The sequence below is a fragment of the Dryas octopetala genome, chromosome 5, assembly GCF_963921425.1.
Source record: "Dryas octopetala chromosome 5, drDryOcto1.1, whole genome shotgun sequence".
In the NCBI taxonomy this organism is placed as follows: Eukaryota; Viridiplantae; Streptophyta; class Magnoliopsida; order Rosales; family Rosaceae; genus Dryas; species Dryas octopetala.
This window is the reverse complement of record NC_141370.1, coordinates 19,103,610-19,125,161: the sequence shown is the minus strand read 5'-3', so window position 1 is coordinate 19,125,161 and position 21,552 is coordinate 19,103,610. Positions and strand designations below refer to the sequence as shown.

The window sequence follows — 21,552 nt, the reverse complement described above, 5'->3', positions numbered from 1 at the left end:
GAAGGCTGTCAGCTGTGCTGGGATTCCACTATGGTGCATTATGAATTGTCAATTCATGGCAGAGTCTTGTGCATGCATATCACAGAAACTAACCAGAGTTTAGTTGAGTGGTTAGATCTATGGTTTGTTCTCATGTGGTCTGGGTTTAATTTAACAATTGGCTAGAGTTTCTTGCCTCCCAAAGATTGTAAGGTTTAATGGGAGGCCCCAGTAATAAAGCCAAATCCCTAGAAAGTTTCTGGGTATCAAAAAGAAATGTGATACCAGTGTTGGAAACTAAGGCCCATTAGCGAGCATGCGCCACAGTGTTGGACTCGTGCCAGTTCTATTCTAGGAATCCAATTGAAGGGTCTTTACTCAAAGTCTCAAACCAAACCAACCTGTGATTGCGATGGAAACCAGTAAATGCTATGGGATACAAAACCTCATGCTTAAAGTAATAACCTTGAGATACCATTATAAGCAAAATGTTCTCATGCCCAAGACTTAAACCACAGGAGCAATTGTTATTGCATTCATCGCAAACATGAGTTGAGCAGAGCTCAACAAAATTATAGTTTTACTGTTGGCCAACTGATCTGACGGAGTACACACAATTGAGAATCAATCTTACCATACAACTTATCTATGTCCTTGTGCCAGAATCATGCATTGTCCAATATCTTCCAATTCAGCTACAGAGAACCTCAAGGTAAGTAAATTCACCAGACCTATCCATCCGAGTACTGCAAACCAAGCACCCTGCTCCAGCTGGTCCTGGGTTTCCTGTAGAGAGCCCTGAGCCACCTCTAGCCTCCAACCTTCAACCCCAATCACCCTACAATAGCATAGCACTGCAACCCCAGTAAGCCATAATATTCTAAAGCCCATTAGAAAAAATTCCTCAGATTAAAACTGTCTCCAGATTAACCAGATATCCAAACAATGTCTAGGATAAGACCAAGTCCTATGCAATTGAAAACCATAGCCTAGTCAAAATACCTCAAGCAGCTTTAATAATCCCACATCCTGCACATGATAAGTATGTATTAGGAAATTTTTGGACACCACATTATGGCCTTCCCAACATTTTACGTGTCCGAAGAACTACCCACCAACTCTCTAGGGCTCAAACCCTATACATCACAACAGGTGCATCCAACTTGCAGGGTAATAAACAAGGTCACACGTGAGGGATGACATCAATAGAAAACATATATAAAGATGTTTCACCATTAGACAACTCATGTGAGAGATGACTTCTCGTTCTCTCCTGTATCTCTAAAAAAAAACACAAAAAGCAGAAATGTTAGCAAACGAGAACTAAATATTTCTTCCTCCATTTTTTTAAGTTAATATAATAAACAAGCACATGTTTCCAAGCTAGCCAAGATACTATGAATGCATGCTGATGAGAGATCTTACATATGAGGAGAAAACGAGAAAGAAGTTACAATGACTAAAATATTCACCTCCTTGATATATGCACTGAACACTCATATTTTACCACCTCATACATAAAACAATGCTGCCACACAGACGCACACAAAGAGCATAAAATCTTAATTTTCTCTTAGTTGCACTTGCACCTCAAATTGCATCCATAATTTTTCTTGTTAGGTAAAAATAAGTTATGTTCAGCAAGAATCAACAGTTACAAAGCTGGCAATGATCCATAGGGAGTCACTCATTGAAAGGAGTTTAATATAACCATGGTAGGGTAGAACAAGAAATAATAAATAATCAAAAGAAACATTGAAATGGCCTCATTTTTACTTTAGGAGGCCAAATTTTACAGATTAGCATAAAAATATGAGCTTTACTTACTAGGTCTGGTCAGCGGAAGAATATCAGATGTTTATCAAATAAATCTAACAGACATTGTTATCATATGCAACCAAATGCAAAAATAACTAAATAAATAAATTAAAAAAAATTCAAAGGATCTGATGTGATGTAAAATAAAATATTTTTGGCCCACATCTCAGAAATTGTAAAAACCAGCATCTTGTCTCAGCAATTTAGCATATGTTACAGAAGAAATTATGGAGTGATACCAACCATTTACCTACTAGAATGGTAACATAAGAAAATTATACCTATAAGCTTGAGTTAGCAATGATAACTATAGTTATTTGGTGCTTGATCTATAGCTCATAATAAGAATTTGTGAGTTCTTATTCATGGCTTAGTGGCTTACCCATGGGATTCTCTGGAGTTCATCTATAACTAATAAAACAATGTAACTAAGCATACATAATAGCTATATAAACATCTGCCTCTGATTAGCACTGCCTGGAACGTAGTTCCATAATATCAGTTTAAATTCATATTATAGTATGCTTGTACCTTCTCTAGGGGAAGTCTGCAGAAGATCCAGTGTACACAAGTTCATGAACTTCACAATGAGAGATCTTACATGTCCTTGACTTGCATGCTCATAAACCTCCAGCCATCCCATGCCAATCAAATGAAGTACTGAACAGACCCTGAGCTTTCATAGTCTCTTTCTGCTTCAACACAATCTTTCCATATAAGCCATCATAAAGGATCCAGATGCATACTACAAACAATTTATCTTAATGTAAACAAATACTTCATTATCTAATACCAGTGCGTAAGCCCACCCTTATCAGCAGTTTGACATTGTGTATACAAATATTTATATATTGTAGTTACCTTGTGATCCACTTTATCAATTGTTCGAATAATTTTATAAGCTTGTATCATATTGCAATAAGCTTCTCAACCTCTTCATCAAAGTCTCACATTTCTTTCAACTCCAACACAATATGTCAATGTGAGACCATGAACAATTGATGTCAACATGTAAGACCATGGTTTGACTCTTTTATAATCTACTCCTTTGGTATTCCTAACACTGAGCTGTTAAGATTTTAAGAGAGAGAGCGAGAGAGATGAATATTATGTAAAACTAACCATGGAACATCTTTTTGTAATCCTCTTCAAATTATTATTCATATCTACTTCACAATTTTCAAACTTATAAGGAAAGTGAAATTTGTACAAGATTGCATTATCTGGTTATCAAAGTAACGTAACCTTCCCATTAATGCTAAATACTACGGTTATAATCCAGCTCAAGTCATAATTAATATCCGAATTCGCTCTTATACGCAAATTATTTAAAATATGTTATTATTAATATGAAACTTACAAGGAAACGGTCAATCATGAAAAGTATCACATGTAAATTCATGTAAACTAGAGTTCAAATGAACATAAAAAATCATTTTAACAATGACCTAACGTCATACATGCTCACCGCAGAGATACATGCACAAGAGCACAAGCGCTCACAAACATAGGGGTATCACCTCTCGTACTTGAGAACGTTTAAGATACCATGAACCTTGGGACATAGGAAAACCAAACTCAACCTCAATGCCGGCTTCATAGCTAAAGGTATAGCTACATGCAAAAGATGTTGGAACACTCTCTTCTCAAACGAAAAAAAAAAAAAACAGATGTAGGATTCAGGGGCGGAGGAAGAAATTATTTTCAAGGGGGGGAGGGGGACTTCGATGAGAACATAATAATTAAATATCTCCTTCGGTCAGACAGAACCAATTGCCATGCATTCTACGTATTTATGAACATACTATAACAAATTGAATTAAGAAATTGAGCAATTTAGATTGCAAAACACTGTCCACCAAGTAAGGTAGGACACCTTACATCCAAACTAGCATTCTGTCTTGATTTCCAAACATAAAATCAATAGTCAACTAAACAATTGTGAGGGAGCACCTTGGGTCAGCAGGGGCACATGGACCCCCTGGACCTAAGGTGGCTCCGTCCTGTGAAGGAAAACTCAAATTACATACCCAAAACATCATTACTAACAAACAAAGAACGCTGTTTTTTTAAACAAAACCTGAAGTATGAAGCATATGAATATGCTTCACATATGATATGGTGAACAACAATAAACTAAAATAGTTTGCTCTTGTATGGTTGGGCATTTTCGCTCTAATCCTAGTATAACTTGTAAGAAGAGACTACACATCGTTCTATCAATTGTATAGACCATGACAAACCCACTTCTATATGTCTCCTAGAAAAACAAAATCTAAGAACCTTGCTCCGGGCCATGCATCTCCTGAATTGCAGATAGCAGCAACTGCTCCCCAGTAACTGATCGAAACTGTTTGAAGAAATCATTTTTTGTTACCTTTCCAGCCTGCATCAAGACATAAAGAAGTGCAAAAAACTTATTCTTACATTCGGGTTTCTTTTCCATATATATGGAAAGACAATATGAACCACAATTTCCAACAAGTGAAAAGAAGTTAACCTACCCTTAACGCGTTGAACAGAGTGGACAATTGCTGAGCTTTCGGTGGGGGAAGGGAATTCCTAATCTTCGAAACTAATTCTGTAACAGGGTATAGTCGACGAGTAGGGCCTCTCAATTGAACTGAGAGATCCGCAACACAAAACAAGTTTCCATAAATGAAAGAAAATTTACACAATCAAAACAAACCAACACAGACAGAAAGGGAATCACACATACCTGGCACAGGATTAGACCATTTGTAGCTCACAACACACTCAGGAAGAATGTGTCGATTCATATTGGTGGACCATACCACATAACGCTTAGGATCCTTAACATCATCCGCACCCGTATCGAATTCAGGGCTAGAAGGATAGCGTTGCTGAGACCCTGCCCTCACTTTCTCGACATTGCCTAGTATAACCCGGCACAAAAGAATATGTTTTTCGCCATTATCATCGCCCTCCGATAGGCCAGCACTACACAACTCATTGAATTCAACCATTTAAACACAAGAAAATGAAAAACCACAAAACCCTGAAACTCCCAAAAAAAAACAACTATATGAAACAGGTAATTACCTTACATGGGGTAAAGATAATGGTGAGAGGTGAACACCAACACCACAAGCCTCAGACCCCGAAACCTTGTCCGGCACGCCAAACCCATGTGTCAAAATGCCTTGTATGTCTCTAGCCGAAGCGCCGTACCAAGCGTAAACCGCATTGGCTGATCCCCGAGCTGCCTTGGTCATATCAGTCTGATTCCGAAAGATCTCGAAGCGAGCCCTATCCATCGGTCCATTGCGAACGCACTGACGAATTGCAGTCACAGTAGCCCCATCAGGATCAACCTTGCTCATCCCTCCGACAAACAAATTGCCCACAACATCGTAAGCTCCCTCCCCCTTTCTCAACAGCTTCACATTCGGCCATAAACAAGTGCTCGAGCTCTTGTCTTCCTTCACAAGCTGCCGTTTTGATGAGGTCACTTCCTTCTCTTCCTCCTCAACCTCCACCACCTCGCATTTTCTCTTCCCCGAATTCCGACCCGAAGCGTCGACCCGGATCTCGATTTGGATCTTCGGATTCTCCGACCCGTCGCCGCCGCCAAACTCCTCGCTGACAAACTCCCTAGGGAAAAAGCACTTCCCTTTGTCGTCAATCCAAGAAATTGACCTCTGACTCCCAGTCTCTGAATCAATCTGCAGCATTCGCACGAAGTCAAACATATAAGTTGACCCCTCGAATTTCACGTGGACCACCACCTTGCGCTCCAAGAAACCCGACCTCACCAATTCAACGACCCGGCCCGGGAAGTCGGTCCAGGACTCGTTCTGGTAGAACATGAGCCGCGCCGGCGTGCCGCTGCGCTTGAAATTGGCGGCGTATTCGATCGGACTCCGAGCGGAGCAACAACCGGAGACGAACCTGCAGGTCTTGCTAGGGTTCAGTGGTGACGATGATGAAGAAGGCAGCTGTGGAACCCTAACTGTGACCGATTCTACGAATTTCTTGGCTCCATGGTGGTTGTGGCTCGCGGTGTTGGAAGCCATGGATTCTACACAGCAACGCTAGCTCACGACAGAACAGAACTCAGAGAAACTCGTAGAATCAATAGACCTGTACGTTTGTAAACTGATTTTATAGGTGGGGTTCCAGGTAGTGTGAAATTACTTTAATGCCCCTATAAGACGGTGCCCACTCGTTAAAGTGATAAAGTTGTTGGAGTTTTTTATTAGGATTAAGCGTTGGGTCAAAAGGTATCCGCGGGGTTTTGGCATATGGGCTTTCTGTTTACTTCGGCCCAAAGAAAATCTTGATAGAGGCATAATAAATGCGTTGGGATTTCTTCTCTTTTATAGAAAATGCGTCCGGATTCCTTTTCTTTTCTTTTATAGAAAAATGCGTTTCAATTTGTATTTACAATCATTTTGGCCATTTAGCCCTTCTAGTTTGGTTTGATTTTCCACTTGCCATGTTTGTTTGACCGTAATCCAAAATTTAGAATGAGAATTGGATTTTATTCAATGAAAACTTGATATTTAATTGACTAGAAATGGAACAAAACTAAAAAAGTGACCTTATTTAACTGTAAACCAATTTCACAAAAAATGAAGAATATAAATACTATTCCATAGTTAATATGAAGAATGTAAAAATTATCATATATATTCTTTTATTATTTGGTTATATTAAAAAAGGTCCATTGATTTTAACTACTAAATTTTAATAACTTTTTAGTTTATGTACTAAAATTAAATAGCATTTTAGATTAACTACTAGTTGAAAAGTCAAACAAATTAATAAAGTAAAAGGTATTATAATTTACAAATATTACATCACATGCTACTATAATAAAAAAATAAAAATAATATTACATCACAAATATTATATTAATTTATACTATATTGTATTAAAAAAATAAAAAATCAATTCAGTCACAACTTAACTGTGACTGTCTTGGTAAATTGAAAAAGATAACTCACATCACTATACTACATATTATTTTGAGTAAAAGTATTGTTTTGACCTCTATTTATATTATATCGTAGTATAATTTCTCTAAAAAAAATTTCAATTAAGTCACAACTTAACTGTGACTGTCTCACAACTTAGATGTGACTGTCGTTCAGTCACAACTAAATTTGAAGTTGTGAGTGTCGTACAGTCACAACTAAATGTGAAATTGATATTACATTGGCAAATTTTCAAGATAATATAAAAGTCTCAAGAACAATTTTGTCAAAACCTTATAAATTTTAACTAACACTCATAATATGTGGGCCAAAGGATAAAAATGTCAAATAGAAAAGACTCAAATCAAAGGGGCCAACATATTTGTGACCTAATCTAAAAAACTACATTTAAATTTGGTAGTTCAATTGAAATAGTATATGGTTTTCATGCTATACTAAAAAATTATTGAGATTTGATATTTAATCCTAATTTTCTATATTAAAAACTTAGAAAATATAATATGAAAGATTACCAAATGTTGAGAAATATGAAATATTGGCACATAATTATGGCACATATCTTTCCTATTATATTGACTCGTGTCAATTACCCAATTAGAAAATATAATAAGAAATATTACCAAACATTAGAATGGAAACAACAAGTCTTCTTCTAATTTTGATTATGTTTTTATTTCAAACGTTGAAATATGAATTGAAAACTCATTACATTCCGGGATAGACATAAATAGGAGTGCAATTACTATTCTTATTATAAGATTTCGGTCAAACAAACGGGGCTTTATGGTCCATATAGTTTGGTTTTGACAAATTGTATCCTGTTTATAATTTAGAAGGGTGTATTCAATCATGATTTTTAAAGACTTTAAAAGATTTTTGTTAAATTAAAAAGTATGGGGTATTCAATCATGACTTTCATAGACTTTTGAAAAGTATATGAAAATCATGGGGTATTCTATCAAGACTTTATAAGACTTTATAAGACTTTTAAAAAGTCTATGAAAGTCATAGGTATTCAAAATGTCAAAAAAAAAAAAAATGGTGTAATGTCATTTTGTTTTTCAGACTTCTAATTTAAAAAAATAAGGACTCTAATTTTTTTCAATTTTACCAATTAAGGTTATTTCGTCAATTTAAATTTTTTTTAATCTAAAGCTCCGTTTATAGAGAAATAATCAACCCAAATTTAGCAGGAAATGAAATGAGGGAAAAATGATGCATGGGAAAAAAAAAAGATAAGATTTAAATTGAAGGAACCATTTTTCCATAAAAAAGGACCCAACATGATTGGCACATGGTGCTATGCAAACTAGGGGTGGGCATCAACCCGTCCGAACCCGGCCCGCTCGCCTCCACCGACCCGCCAAGCAGCAAGCCGACCCGTCAAATCACTAACGGGCCGGTGTCGGCCCGCCCCCTTCCACCGACCGTCGAAGTCGGCCCGCCCGCCAAGCTTCCAGCCACCATCTTCTCAGGCAAGCCAGTAGCCACCATCTTCTCAGGCATTGCAAGTCTGCAACCACCTCCATTTTTGTTACCGTTCACCATCGTCCACCATTGCAGCACAAGAACCACCTCCACCAGCCACCACTTCTTAGGCGAGCCACCATTTTTCAAGCGAGCCACCTTTTCCTTCTCGTCATCTTCTCTCTTCTGCTTCTGCTTCTCTTTCCCGGCCAACCCATTTTCCGACCGTCTCCAACCCGTCCCCGACTGAGATTCGAGCCGATTAGTTGGAGATGGTTTGGGCTCCCACCCGACCCACTCGCCCGATGCCCACCCCTAATGCAAACGAAAATTTGGATAGAAAATATATAAATTAAAAGAATAAGTTCAATTGGCAAAAATAAAAAAGTCAAAGTATTTTATTTTATAAATTAAAAGTATAAGGAGTAAACTGATACAAATGTAATAGTAGGAAAAACAAAATCACATTAATTACAAAAAAAAAAAAAAAAGAAATCGACACGTTTACATTAAGGTCCAGCAATAACAGCTGCATTTTTATTTGAAGAGGCATTTAAATATCCTTTTACAATTACCCAAACTATACCCCTCTCCTGCACGCAGAAACGCAGAGCACCAATACAAAGACGCAACTCACTGAAACCCTTTCCTTTGAGAAACACAAATCACTCATCTTCATTGCCAAAAACCCTCTAATTCTCCTCATCCAAGCCAAAACCCAATTGAGAGAATCTCAGAGAAAGAAAGAAAATTGAATTTTAGGGCAAATCGCAGTCTGCCATAATTTTTCGAAACCATGTCGGCTCCATTGACACCTTCGAAGAGGCCACACGATGATGAGGACCTCACAGAGCCAAATGGGAAAGGGAAGCTGCAAAAGTCGTCTGAAAATCAACCTCCTAAACTCTCTTCCGGCGACGCTGTTTTCCGGGTACTTTGCCCCGACTTCAAAATTGGTACTTTCACTGGTGAGGGTGGCTCTTATCTCACATCAAATATTCTCCAAGAAACTCTTGTAAATGTCAGAGTTGAAGAAACCGTCCCGGGATGCGATGAAAAAGTTGTTATCATTGGTGGTTCTGATAGAGAGAATGAGAATGAAGTTGAAGAGGCAAATGTGGATGAAAAGCATGATGATGATACTAAGGACCCAAGAGAGAATGATGAAACTAAGGAGTCTGTACCCCTTGAAGCTTCGAAATCCGAAAAAGTTACTCCGTCTTTGCAGAAGGCTCTGCTACTTGTTTTTGAGAGAATGGTTGAAGGGGAAACAGAGACTGATGGAGGAGGGGATGAACAAAGTAGTAAAAAGTCTTTGACAATTGTTTTTAGGTTGCTGGTTCTTTCAACCCAAGTGGGATGCATTTTGGGAAAGGGGGGTAGTGTGATCAAACAAATGTCATCTGAAAGCGGGGCGCAAATTCGGATCCTTCCAAGAGATAAGCTTCCAGTTTGTGCAACAGCTTCTGATGAACTAGTTCAGGTAACTTTGAATGACACTATATGCTGTTTATAGTTCTATACTACCATCCATAGCCATGAAAATAACTTATTTTCAGTCATGATATGAACAAGCGAGTTATTAGTTCTTATTTAATGGGTTGCCTGCCATTGGGGTTTAGTATAATCAGTAGGGTTTGTCAAAATGCTTAAGCTTTCTGATGGGATATTTAAGCATTGGGTGATTATTTTTCTGGCAATGTGACAACTATAGAAGAAATAATCATAAATGCTGTCTTGGATCTTGGCAATGAATGCACATCACAGTTCTATATCCCATGAATCATTATTCTGCTGCAGATTACAGGGGAAGTTGATGCGGTTAGGAAAGCTCTTGAATCTGTTTCTCAGCAGCTTTTGGAGAATCTATCCCGCGATAGTGACTCGTCCCTTGCCAACTCTACAGGGCCATCATCTCAGTCATTTGGCCAACCTCTTCCTAGACCAGAAGTATATCCGCCGCCCAACCGTTCTCAAGGAGAACCTCATAGTGATCAGCCTGGTGATGTTGCCAATCCTAATTCTGCTGCTCATTCACTAATCCCCAAATTTCATGGAAGTGGCATCCCTGGTAGGATGAAGCCTTCACAGGAAGTCCTAGCCTTCCGCTTATTGTGCCATGAAGAGAGAGTAGGAGGTGTAATTGGAAAGGGTGGAACCATAATAAAGACACTTAAGAAAGAGACAGGCTGTGAAATCAAAGTTATGGATGCCGTACCTGAATCGGAGGACCGCGTTATTGTTGTATCTGGTCCTGCGGTATGGTTTTGACCTTTTTTTCTTTGGACATGAAGTGTTTGTACACATAGACATAAAGACACAAACACACACACATGCATTCACACAAACAAAAGATATGCTGTTGATAACAATGAACTATTGCAGCACCCAGATGATAGGATATCAGATGTGCAAGATGCTGTTCTTCGTGTGCAGAGTAGGATAGCCAGGGCTGCACCTAATAGCAAGGAACAATCCATGATAGCGAGGCTTCTTATTTCCTCCAATCAAATTGGTTGTCTCATTGGCAAGGGTGGTGGCATCATAGCTGAAATGAGAAAGTTCTCTCGAGCGAATATCCATATATTGAGGAAGGATCAAAATCTCAAATGCGCTTCAGTTGATGATGAAGTTGTTCAGGTGTGTTTTCTGTAGTTCATGTATGGTTCTTTGAGTTTGAAGAGGTTGGATATATCTCTATCTGGGGTATCATTATGTGAAGTTACTGCTTTCCTTTTCTGGGTTCAGTTATGACAAAGTATATGTGGACTTTTGCACGTTGCTATTAATATGCCAGCTGCCATGTTATCTCTGCTTGCATTTCAGTGTCCCTAGTTTTGTCATATTTAACAATCTTAGCCATTTTTCTACTCACTGTGCTTGTTGCTATCCTGTTCCTTTCATGACAGATAAATGGAGAATTTGAAGCCGTTAAAGATGCTCTTCTGCAGATCACCACTAGGTTGCGGCTTCATTTCTTTGGCGATGGATTTCCTTCTATAAATTATACTGCAAATCCTGCATTTTTGGATCAACCTCCATTTCAATCATTTTTGAGGAGAGACTTCTCACCTCCGGGAATGCATTCTAATTTAGGCCCATCATTTCACAAGTTTGATGCTGTTGGTGGCCTGCCTCCACATGGTGGTTTTCATCCCCATGATGATCGTGCTCCTTTTATGCACAATATTCATAGGTTAGGTGGCCCCCCGCATTTGTCTGAAAGAAGACCTTGGGATCCTCAGGTATTTAGTTTCTATGGCACTTTTGCTACTAGTTTTGCCTTAAAAGGTTTTTTTTTTCCATTACATAATTCTATTTGAACTTTTGTTGAGATTTTTCTGTTTGTCGCGCCAAAGTTTTTTATCATATGTTCAGTGCTTTAAAAACTATATTAGTTTTTACACTTTCTTGTTATTTTAGTTTTTCAGGAAGTTTGTGTTTACAATTCGAAAGAGAGAAAAGAAAATGACAGTTGATATGAGTTGCTGATTTACTTTTGTATCCTAAACTGGTTCACAGGGACATCTTGAGGGTGGTGGTCCAATAGGCTTGCCGAACTTTGCAGGTGCTCCCCAAAGAAGAAGTGCACGATTTGGAGGAAGCCAGCCAGCTATAATTACCAGCACCACTGTTGAAGTTGTTGTTCCTAGTTCCCTTGTTCCTATAATAAATGGAGAAGATGGTGAATGCTTGAAACAAATCCGTCAGGTACATTCTTTGATGTGACCAAGATTGGCATAAAAGAAGTAAGCATGGATAAATAACATATATTAAATATAGGGCTATGGGATACTTGGAAATAGAATGAAATACATCAGCACACTTTATTCTTTTTGTTAGAAATAAATTAATGACTAAGAATTCTGCTCAGCTAAGCTTTATTCCTACCTGATTGAGGTTGGCTCATAATCGTCCTTCACCATTACTTCTAATTCCATTAAAAATAGTCACCATTTTGTTTTTATTGCATTTAAATAATGTTAGTGGAGGAATGTTATGTTCATAGTCCACTTCTATCTAGAATTGGTTGCCAGGATAGAGTAGTTGATGTAGAACCAATAGGGTGGCATAGAATAGATAGAGAAATAGGAGAAAGTAGTGAGGTGACACTGAGAAAAAAGAGGCACAAGATAGAGAAGAAAAAGGGAGGAGGAGGGAGGGGATAGGCTTTATTTCAAATATCATAATCAAGTCTATTTATACAATAGACCATCCAAGCCCAAAATGGACAGTTGGGTTCTTTCCTTGGTTTTGATTGCATGATAAATTTCAATTGCAGAATTTTGTTGCAAGTGTATGCGTGGATACATACATATATTTTGATTATATTTGATGTTACTACAATTTTTGTTTTAGTAAAAACATGCTTTGATGCAAAGCATTTGCACTTCTAACATGACCAACAATGTTCCAGATTTCTGATGCAAAAGTTACCATTACTGAGCCTAAGCCTGGAGCAATGGAAACTGTGATTATAATATCTGGAACACCTGAACAAACTCATGCTGCGCAGAGTCTTATTCAAGCATTTGTGATGAGTGAGGCTGACTCTTCTTGATTTGGGGTAAAATTTTTGTTGCTTCATTTGGCCATTATAATTGGGCATATACATATGCTTAATAGCACAATATTGAGAACTGGGTATATACAGATACTCTGTGGCCCAATAGTTGAAAATATGTTTTTGTTACTGTTATTAGTTAGTTCTCTTTCGCTCTCTCTAAGTTCCATTAAAAAACATTGTATATGGTTCTTAATATGTGCTATTTGAACTTGTCAGTACCTCAGTTGAAGATTTTGAAGATTTGTGATCCCCCAGAATTTTAATGTTGCAGTTCTGCGAGTACCGTGAGATTCCTCTGAACTTAACTAGGAAAATATCTCTTTGTAAGTTCATCAGTCCATACATGATAGATGAATAGATTGCCTTTTCATTCTCAATATATGTGAGGGATCCTTTTTGGTGATTGCTTCCAAATATCAATATTGGATAATGAGATTGTAGTAAAAACTGCGAGGAAGTTCTAGTATTGCATTCTGACCTGTCATGTATCTGTGCATGTGTTAAAATTTTATATATAATGTCAGATAACCTCACCACACACAAAAAAAAAAAAAAAGTTATAAAGAATCACAACTTTGTTTTACTTCTGTGTGTATGTGTGTGTATAAAAAATCATGCCTTACCATTTATTTCCAAGTACTTGCTCAACCATCCCTTTGCAATAGGAATCTAATGAATGACTTTTAGTGTTACTATTTAAGAATATTAGCTCAAACCAGATCCTAGTCTAGTGCTTAGATGAGTTAAGTTATTTACTCTGTGGCAATGGCCATTTACAATTTCGGATCTGGTTACTGTGTTTTGAAGTAAATGTCTCAAATCAGATGACATAGAATATCTCAACCTGAAGTATATATTTTCAGGCTTGTATGCTGTCTCTGATACTTGATTTGTTTTCCTCCCCAGCTGTGGATGCAACCTGCAACATAGAATTTATAACCTCCATTGTGCTAGGCTGAAAATCTGATATTAATTAAGGCCTTCCTGTTATAGTTTATTTTACAATTGGATCTGTATGGACGATATGGTGAATGGCCTTACTTACCGTTTTCTTTTATATTGTGCTAAAATCTTTTTTTGATGAGTTAACTTTTTATATTTGAGTGGTAGTAGGAATGGTAGCAACTAAGGACAAATTAAATTTTGCGTCAATTACTTCAAAGGAATTCGCATGCAAGCTTATAATGGCTATTTTGTGTGTTTAGCAAGCTTATAATGGCAGTTTTGTGTTTAGAGCATGATAACAATCTCCATTACATATCATTATGATTTATTAATTATTCCTAAGTGAAAAATGACCCATACAAGGCTTAAAGTATGTATGTGTTGATTTTTAAATTTGAAGGACACAAAAGTTGAGCTTTTGTAATTTTAAGGACAAATTATCGTGTGCTCCTGTTTTCGTAAAACTGCCGATTTATCATAGATAAAAAACTGTAGTGTAGTGATAATTGCAGGTATACTGCAGTGCAACAAATTTTTTTTACTTATTTTCTACTAGTGTCTTAATATTTTTGTGGTTAGTTAGGGCTTCCTCAAGTATGTTTAGTTATGATTTAGTTTAAGATTCAAAATTTAGAGTTTTTTTTTTTTTTATAAAAAAAATTAGGAATACATTAGTGTAACTTAAGGAATGATAAAAGGGAATAAAATAAAAAAAACAGAGGGAAAAAAAAAAAATAATAAGTGCAGGGATAATTGCTCTGCTGATTGATGTGCAAAATTCATCCTCATGGGCTTGTCTTTGTCCTTTTAACATTTTATAATTGGTGTGTCAAGTTAGAGAGTCTTCATGGGGCATGTTTATGGGGCATCTTTTGAAAAGTTGTCAGAATTTGTATGCCAAGTTATGATAATATTGAAAAGTTGTCAGGTGTCTATCAATTAAAGGCTCTAAGTTATTCTTTTTTTTTTTTTTTGGCCAGGAAGGCTCTAAGTTATTCAATTTGCCCTTTTTATTCTATTATTTAGTAAGTTCAGACTTCAGAGTTAAAGCATGGTATGGTGGGGGGAGTTGGTCAAAATAATTGCATTTGCCTTGAATTGCTAGTAGATCAGCAAGCATATTACGGAATAGTGGGAGCTTTCCCTTGGGTATCACCTCGATCGTTCTTTGTCCTATATAAAAAATTCCAACATATAACGGGTGTATTTTACATCTCTTTTACAATATATTTCTCACATGCTAGTCACTTGATTTTGACTGGATTATATATTTTGAAAGGATATTGCATACATGAGTTTCTCACCATAAACACATAGAGGTTCCCTCAACATTTTTTAACATCACATAATAATGCTTCTCTCATCCACCAGCTTCCCCTTTTTTCATTGTTGTTTTCCAGCTCTGATATCTTAGTTTAATCAGGGTTTTGTTGATTTAGGTTTTTGTTACTTGTACAATTAAAAGCTGTGGGAGGCACATGGTAGTGGTTCTAGAAGTGAGGGAACCAGGGCTGTTGAATAGTTCCCTTTCTTTTTTGTTTTTGACAAATACATAATTGGAACTTTGACCCAGTTTGATAGCTTCAAACTTTAGGGGATATATAATTAAAATACAGACCTTTATGAATAAGGTTTTACTGGAAAGAACTAATCACACACTACTGATCAAACCCTATATAAGCTTTAGAATGGTAAACAGGGATTATTATTGCTCAGTTTTGAAGGGCTTGTATTTCTTGACATCTGTTGCGAGACCTTGAATTGATGCAGCAGCTGAAACAAGTGATATTACCAAGCAGGCCCAGCTCAAAATCTTCATCCAAGTCCAAGTGAAAGAGAACCTCTTCATCTTTGTCTTGGAAATGTACATCTCTATTGGGAAGAAGACTGTCAGTGGCCAGAATGAGGCAGCTCCAAGCAAACCCAAGAAGTCATTGAAGAATGGAAACAACATGGCCAGGATTGCAGTCATCACAACATATGCAGTCCTCCACACCAATCTGAAGGAGTTGACATAATATGCTCCACAAAAGGGTATGCTAATGGCATGCTCACTTGTTATGAACTTGCTTTCAGGCCAGCGTTTGGAGCAACTGCTCTCAACAAACCCAAATATGGGCTGGCAAAATACCTGAATAAGATGATCATGCAATGCTTGTATTAGTTTAAAAACTTGAAAATGAAGGCATAATAGTGGTTAATAGGATAAAGGCTTACCTGGTAGGCGCCGATCAGGTGGACGGCGATGCAAATGTTGGCGAGGTCAACTAGCCAAAAGGGTTCGTAGAATCCGAACCCAGTGAGGAAATTTCCCGGAGCATTGTTCCCAAATGCTGCGTAACCAACGCAACCACACAGGACGTAGAACACTGTGGTGGTTGTGATGCCAATACTAGTTGCTCTCTTCATCGCTTTGTTTTCTGCGGGAGGTGATTTTAGTGTGTCCTGTAATTATTTGGCATATTTTATGAGCCTCAATCATAATAATTAAGGTAACAAGCACACTTAAATTACCATATAATATGAAAAGAAAAAATTATCGTCTTGTCAAAATACCAACCCAAAGAAAAATACAAAAAGAAAATATGCTCGATTGTAAATTTTTTTCTTGTATAGAATCCATGTCCTACTTTAAGATGATAAAGGTACAACTTTGAGGATGTGACGAATCGCAATTCATAGATGTGACAATCCCCCATCAAGGTTCCATGATGAGAAGAAAAAGGATGGAGGACATGAAAAGTAGAAAGAATTTCACTTCTTTTTTTAAAAAAAGTCCAAACTTCTTCGGTGGCCCAAATTTGGCCTTTGTGGTCCACCTTTGATTGATGGTCCACTGGGAATCTTTCCAATAGTGCTGTACGGTACACATTGATGGTCCACTGGCTCCGTGCGTGCTCAAAGACGTAAAACAGTTACTTGGAAACTCTTTCAAGCAAATGTGCATTCCCCCCTTTTTTTGGACCGAATAGACAAATCTCTTTTTTTTTCTTTTGATATTTCCGAGCGTATGAAAAAAAATTTTAGAAATTTGATGTGGACAAACACAGAATTTACAATTTCTGATTATGAAGAGAAAAAGACAAAAGAAAGTGAGAAAAAAAAAGAAGAGGGCAAAAAAGAAGAAGACAAAAGAAAGGAGAAAGTACATATTATAAAGGATTTTTTTAAAAACCTAGTGTGACACCACTTAGGATTTTTAAAGGATATATATTCTCTTTCAAAATATAAACTATACATACACTGTGTGTGCAGTGTACAATTTGTTAAGATTGGAAAGAAAGTGGAATATATTAGAGGCGAGTAAATTGGTTGAAGTAAAAAATGTGAAATTCCCACATTATCCTTAAAGTTTTAATAGTAATAAGGATATTCTTGAGGTTTCCCATATAATGGTTAACCTAGTGAAATAAAAATATATGAACTGACCATGTCATTTAGTGAGCAAATTTGATTAATTAATTTAACCATTCTAGCATTTTTATTTTTTAATTGTCTTTATATTTTAGAGCAGAATACCAATCAACTTTCTCTTGGGTCCATATCATGACTGTAAAAGAACATGGACCAAATAATATAGATATCTAGCTTTTCTCAGTAACTTCAGGACCAAAATTCTCAAATTGGCAACTTGCTCATTCACTATCACTCACCAAGACAGACCCCACAATATTAGGAACCATGCAGAAAGCCAGCCACCCCATGCTTAGAAATTTCAATTCATGCTCCCTCTTACACTTATATGTTTGTACAGACATATTCTGTTATCAAACATGATATGTCTGTACAAACATGATCATAGATTAAGTTAATTCTTGTCAAAATGTGATTATATTGATTAAGTTCATTTTAGCTCAAGATACGCATGTTCTCTTATCAGACATAACTATTGATTAGATTTATTTTTATATGAATGTTGTCTAGATTTACGATAAGTATTTTTTTTATGTCATCTAGTAAAAATAATATTACCACTTACGTATATGAGTAGATTTCATTAAAATAATATGATAATGTGTTTAGTAAACGAGGGTAGATATGCTTTCCTTTAAATTCTCACCATCATCATAATATTATATATAGGAACCAATCTTTAAATTAAGTGCAATAATATTTTTGTGGGTTACGCGACACCTGGAAAACCCCATTGCTTAGAAAAACCAGGAAAGCTATGCCATGCCGACATTGAATCAGGCACGCATTTCAAGTACTTAATTCCAGGTATGCATGGAGCCAAAACATTATGTCTACATTGTTTTGGCCAAGACAAAATAAATCATGCTGCATGTGACACCACCCTAAGCTAGCTAAGAGCCTAAGACAGATACCTCTACATGATTGAATGGATTGATATATCATATATATACAAACGTGTACGTTCTGGAAAGGAAAAATTATTGTGTGGGCTGACGTAGTATAATGAATTCTCTATAATACATGTTTAATTATTATAAATAAGATTTATAATTTAGATATTAATAAATATACACATATTATAGTTTAAGTATTCATAATAATATATACAGGGTCTAATAATAAAGGCTCTCAGCCTCTCACTGTTTTGTATACTTCTTATCTTTCCATCTTTAACATTAGCTAGGTTTTTGTTTGTGTATATGATATGCAAACGTTCATGTACTACGATGATATGTATGGTGGCCTACACATAGCTTAGAATTAATTAAAAGGTACGTAATTGGGTACTTGCCTGTATCTCCACAAGCACAGTAGAATAAGCATAAGCAAAGGCAATGTCTCCGATGGCTTGGAATGTCCTCCAAACTTTCTCTGAGCCTGACACATCCACCCCTACTGTGACTCCAGTTAAGGATGTCCTTGCAGCTGGTCCCTCTTGATTTTCCATACAATCAATAACCCACCTTCTATTAGCCACAAATTATTGAAACTAGACAAAGTCTGGTCGGTATATATATATATATATATAAAAAGGATAATATTCTCTTATATATTGACAGATTTTGTGAGTTATTAAGATCATTCAGTAGTTCATATTTATTGTAGCCTGACAATATAAAGCATCTATGATATTTTTATGTATATATGGGGAAACATATTTTTATCAGACAACTTGATATATTATATTATTAAACTGTTAATTTCGGTTATTAGGTTTACTAAATTTTTAATATATAGTATAAATTGATAATTTAACAATATTAAATATATAATTAATAAGATAGCATTACCAATCGTATAACATATCAAAAAACTATTACCTACAACTTTTGCTATAGAGAGGCCGAGGCCTATGGAAGAATAGGCAAAGGACATGACTGCTGCGAGTATAGAGAGCCATGAGAGCTTATGAAAGTTTTGTATCTGGCTGAGCAGGATCTGGATGCAAGCAAAGATGATCATGAAGGGGTTGTTTGATGTGTGACACTTCACATGATGACCATGCTTATGAAAACAATTCGACCTCTTCACCGCCCTGCAACATAAATATAACAAAACTTTGAAATTTAAAGAGATTAAAAATAAAATATTCAATATGTTATGTATATATATATAATGTTAAAAAATATAACAAAATTTTATTATACTAATTATTTAAATTATCAGTCCAACAATATAACACAACCGATCGAATATCTGAGAAAGAGGCAAAGATTTATTGTCACTTAAATACAATAGGTCAAAAAGTTGCCAGTCAAGTTGAGTATACTTACACCATGCTGATGGAGGCAGTAATTGTGTAACCGATGGTAACACCGATGAGGTTACCATACTGAGCCAACCCACATAGCTGCACTTTTCTGCCCCCTGAAGAAACACAAAAAAGCCCAAATGAATTACGAAACCATTAAATATCATCTGTAAGTAACTTTTCACTTTTCACACCAACCCAGCAATTTTCAAAAGGACAAATGAACGAAAACTTATCTTCTAGGAATTAACTACCACTTTGATAAAGGTCAAGCTGTACGTTTAATTAGTTAGACAATGTTTACTAAGCATTGCATTTATTATTAACTAAGCTAGGAGTGAGATACTGACAGATCATTTGACAAACAAAAGTAGAAAACAGCTGGTAAGTAAATCTGGGTTACCTAGATTTGCTCTGACAACATCCATGTAGGTGTAGTTTCTCTTGCCGGTGACGGGGTCCGGGGACCTGTAACAGTCGGCAAGGAGAGTGGAGGTGAAGTAGGTGATGAAGGAGAAGGCCATGAGAACAGCAGGCCCGGCAACCCAACCCAACTGGGCTATGGCCCATGCCAGAGACAGCACCCCTGACCCAATCACTGCCGTTATGATATGTGCACTTGCAGTCACCCATGTCCCTTCAATATCATTCATTCAACCAACACATATATATTATTAATTATCACAAAACCAAAATCATAGTCTATAATACATATATATAATATCATGTTCTTGTTGTGTGAGGACTTTATAATTAAGAATTTAAGATGACTGAAAAACATTCATACCAGTTCTTTTGGGTCGACCATCATCATCCAAGTTCTTGCGGAAATCACCATTTTCAATGGTTGCTGGGTTGTGCTCTATGTACATGCTAGTCTTCTGAAACTGGTCAGCCATTTCTCTTTGTGTCTCTCTCTCTCTGAGTTTCTCAGATGGGTTTGGTTTTAGCTAGTTGGCTAGGAGAGAAATGGTACTTCAACACCTAAAGGGTTTGGTTTGGTACTTGTTGGGTTATAGAGAGAAATGGGGTGCTGAGGAGTATATATTTGAAATGAGTGAAAAGGAGGGGGGGGGGGGGGGGGGGGGGACATCAAACAAGTGTGATTGGGGGTAAATGACTAAATGGAGGGTGAGGACCAAAGTCAAAATGAAAGTCTTGTGTGTACCATGGGTAGTCAAAGTGGTAGGGCAGGGGAAACGAACCATTTTATGAACTTGATATTACTTTAAAATAGTATTGCTACCCTATACATTCATTCAATTTTGTTCACAAAATGATGTCATAATATGTTTTTTATTGATATAACTTCTTGATAAGCGCTCCAAGTATGTGAATTAGGTTCATGAGAATAACTTACATGTTTCTGTTATAGGGACATATGTTATCCCTATTAGAGAGAGAGATTAGAGAGGGATACTACATGTCTCTGTGTCACCAGGACATGTAAGTTCCTCTCTAGATTCATTAATCATAGTCAATTAATTTATAAAATTTTGAATGTTTCCCTTAACCTTACATCTTAAACTTTAATTTTTTTAAAAATAAGACATATATATTGAATTATTCTTTTGAACATATAATATATTGATATATATATACCGACTTTTTTTAACAGATAAGATATGACATATATATTGACAGATAATTAACAAATTTGCTGACTTTGTTGTGATTGTTTAAAAAAAAAAAAAAAAAAAAGGAAGATCGAAAATGGCTACAATAGTAGGAGTTGAGTCTAGCTAGGCTGGTTGGTTGGCATGGAATTATTGACAGGGTTGTGCTTGTGCACCATTGATGGTGTGGGAGGCTCTAGCTGGGTCTTTTGGAACCCATGGGTCCCCACCTTTTGTATTTGGTCCATCCATTTGGAGAGTTTTAATGGCACCCACTGATTGTGGATTTTGAAAGTTAGTGACACATCTCTCTCTCTCACACTCCTTTCTTTCTTTCTGCTGGGTCGGTCCCTCTGATTAGGGGACTTGGCCGGGTTGGTCTTAGAGAGTCCACCATTCTACATCAGACTTTGAAAACCACACGGAATGTTGGGCACATGCTTCTTTCTTTTGTATTTCTATTTCTATTTCATTGACCTCCATTGAATTGTTATGATTATCAGATATGTAAGGTCTGCGGCTGCCGACTAT

General features: G+C 36.7%; 3 protein-coding genes across 8 annotated transcripts; 1 reads left to right on the top strand and 2 right to left on the bottom strand.

The window, feature by feature from the left end:
• Nucleotides 1–496: 496 nt before the first annotated feature.
• On the bottom strand, nucleotides 497–5,881 carry LOC147285321 (putative inactive poly [ADP-ribose] polymerase SRO2). Of its 2 annotated transcripts, XM_086245177.1 has the most exons (6): nucleotides 4,861–5,881; nucleotides 4,517–4,758; nucleotides 4,302–4,420; nucleotides 2,329–4,183; nucleotides 1,095–1,260; nucleotides 497–1,008 (listed from the first exon to the last, which is right to left on the bottom strand). In XM_086245177.1, the coding sequence occupies exons 1-4, from the start codon at nucleotides 5,832–5,834 to the stop codon at nucleotides 4,073–4,075; spliced, it is 1,446 nt and encodes a 481-aa protein (XP_086101303.1). In that variant the 5' UTR covers nucleotides 5,835–5,881; the 3' UTR covers nucleotides 497–1,008; nucleotides 1,095–1,260; nucleotides 2,329–4,072. The 2 variants fall into 2 exon arrangements, with proteins under 2 accessions (XP_086101303.1, XP_086101302.1); XM_086245176.1 differs by having other exon boundaries at nucleotides 497–1,260.
• A 2,945-nt stretch (nucleotides 5,882–8,826) lies between these two features.
• Nucleotides 8,827–13,873, top strand: LOC147285320 (RNA-binding KH domain-containing protein RCF3-like). 5 transcript variants are annotated; one of them, XR_015122492.1, is made up of 8 exons: nucleotides 8,827–9,708; nucleotides 10,026–10,484; nucleotides 10,611–10,865; nucleotides 11,135–11,470; nucleotides 11,748–11,936; nucleotides 12,643–12,792; nucleotides 13,017–13,076; nucleotides 13,699–13,873. XR_015122492.1 is itself a non-coding variant. In XM_086245491.1 (7 exons), the coding sequence occupies exons 1-6, from the start codon at nucleotides 9,022–9,024 to the stop codon at nucleotides 12,784–12,786; spliced, it is 2,070 nt and encodes a 689-aa protein (XP_086101617.1). In that variant the 5' UTR covers nucleotides 8,827–9,021; the 3' UTR covers nucleotides 12,787–12,792; nucleotides 13,017–13,687. The 5 variants fall into 5 exon arrangements, 2 of the variants coding, with proteins under 2 accessions (XP_086101617.1, XP_086101616.1); XR_015122490.1 differs by having other exon boundaries at nucleotides 13,009–13,076; XR_015122491.1 differs by having other exon boundaries at nucleotides 13,009–13,115.
• Nucleotides 13,874–15,222: 1,349 nt separating this feature from the next.
• Nucleotides 15,223–20,441, bottom strand: LOC147285319 (amino acid permease 6-like). The gene is made up of 7 exons (XM_086245492.1): nucleotides 20,193–20,441; nucleotides 19,809–20,042; nucleotides 19,428–19,521; nucleotides 18,975–19,189; nucleotides 18,446–18,588; nucleotides 15,955–16,182; nucleotides 15,223–15,868 (listed from the first exon to the last, which is right to left on the bottom strand). The coding sequence occupies exons 1-7, from the start codon at nucleotides 20,302–20,304 to the stop codon at nucleotides 15,443–15,445; spliced, it is 1,452 nt and encodes a 483-aa protein (XP_086101618.1). The 5' UTR covers nucleotides 20,305–20,441; the 3' UTR covers nucleotides 15,223–15,442.
• Between the last annotated feature and the right edge of the window lie 1,111 nt (nucleotides 20,442–21,552).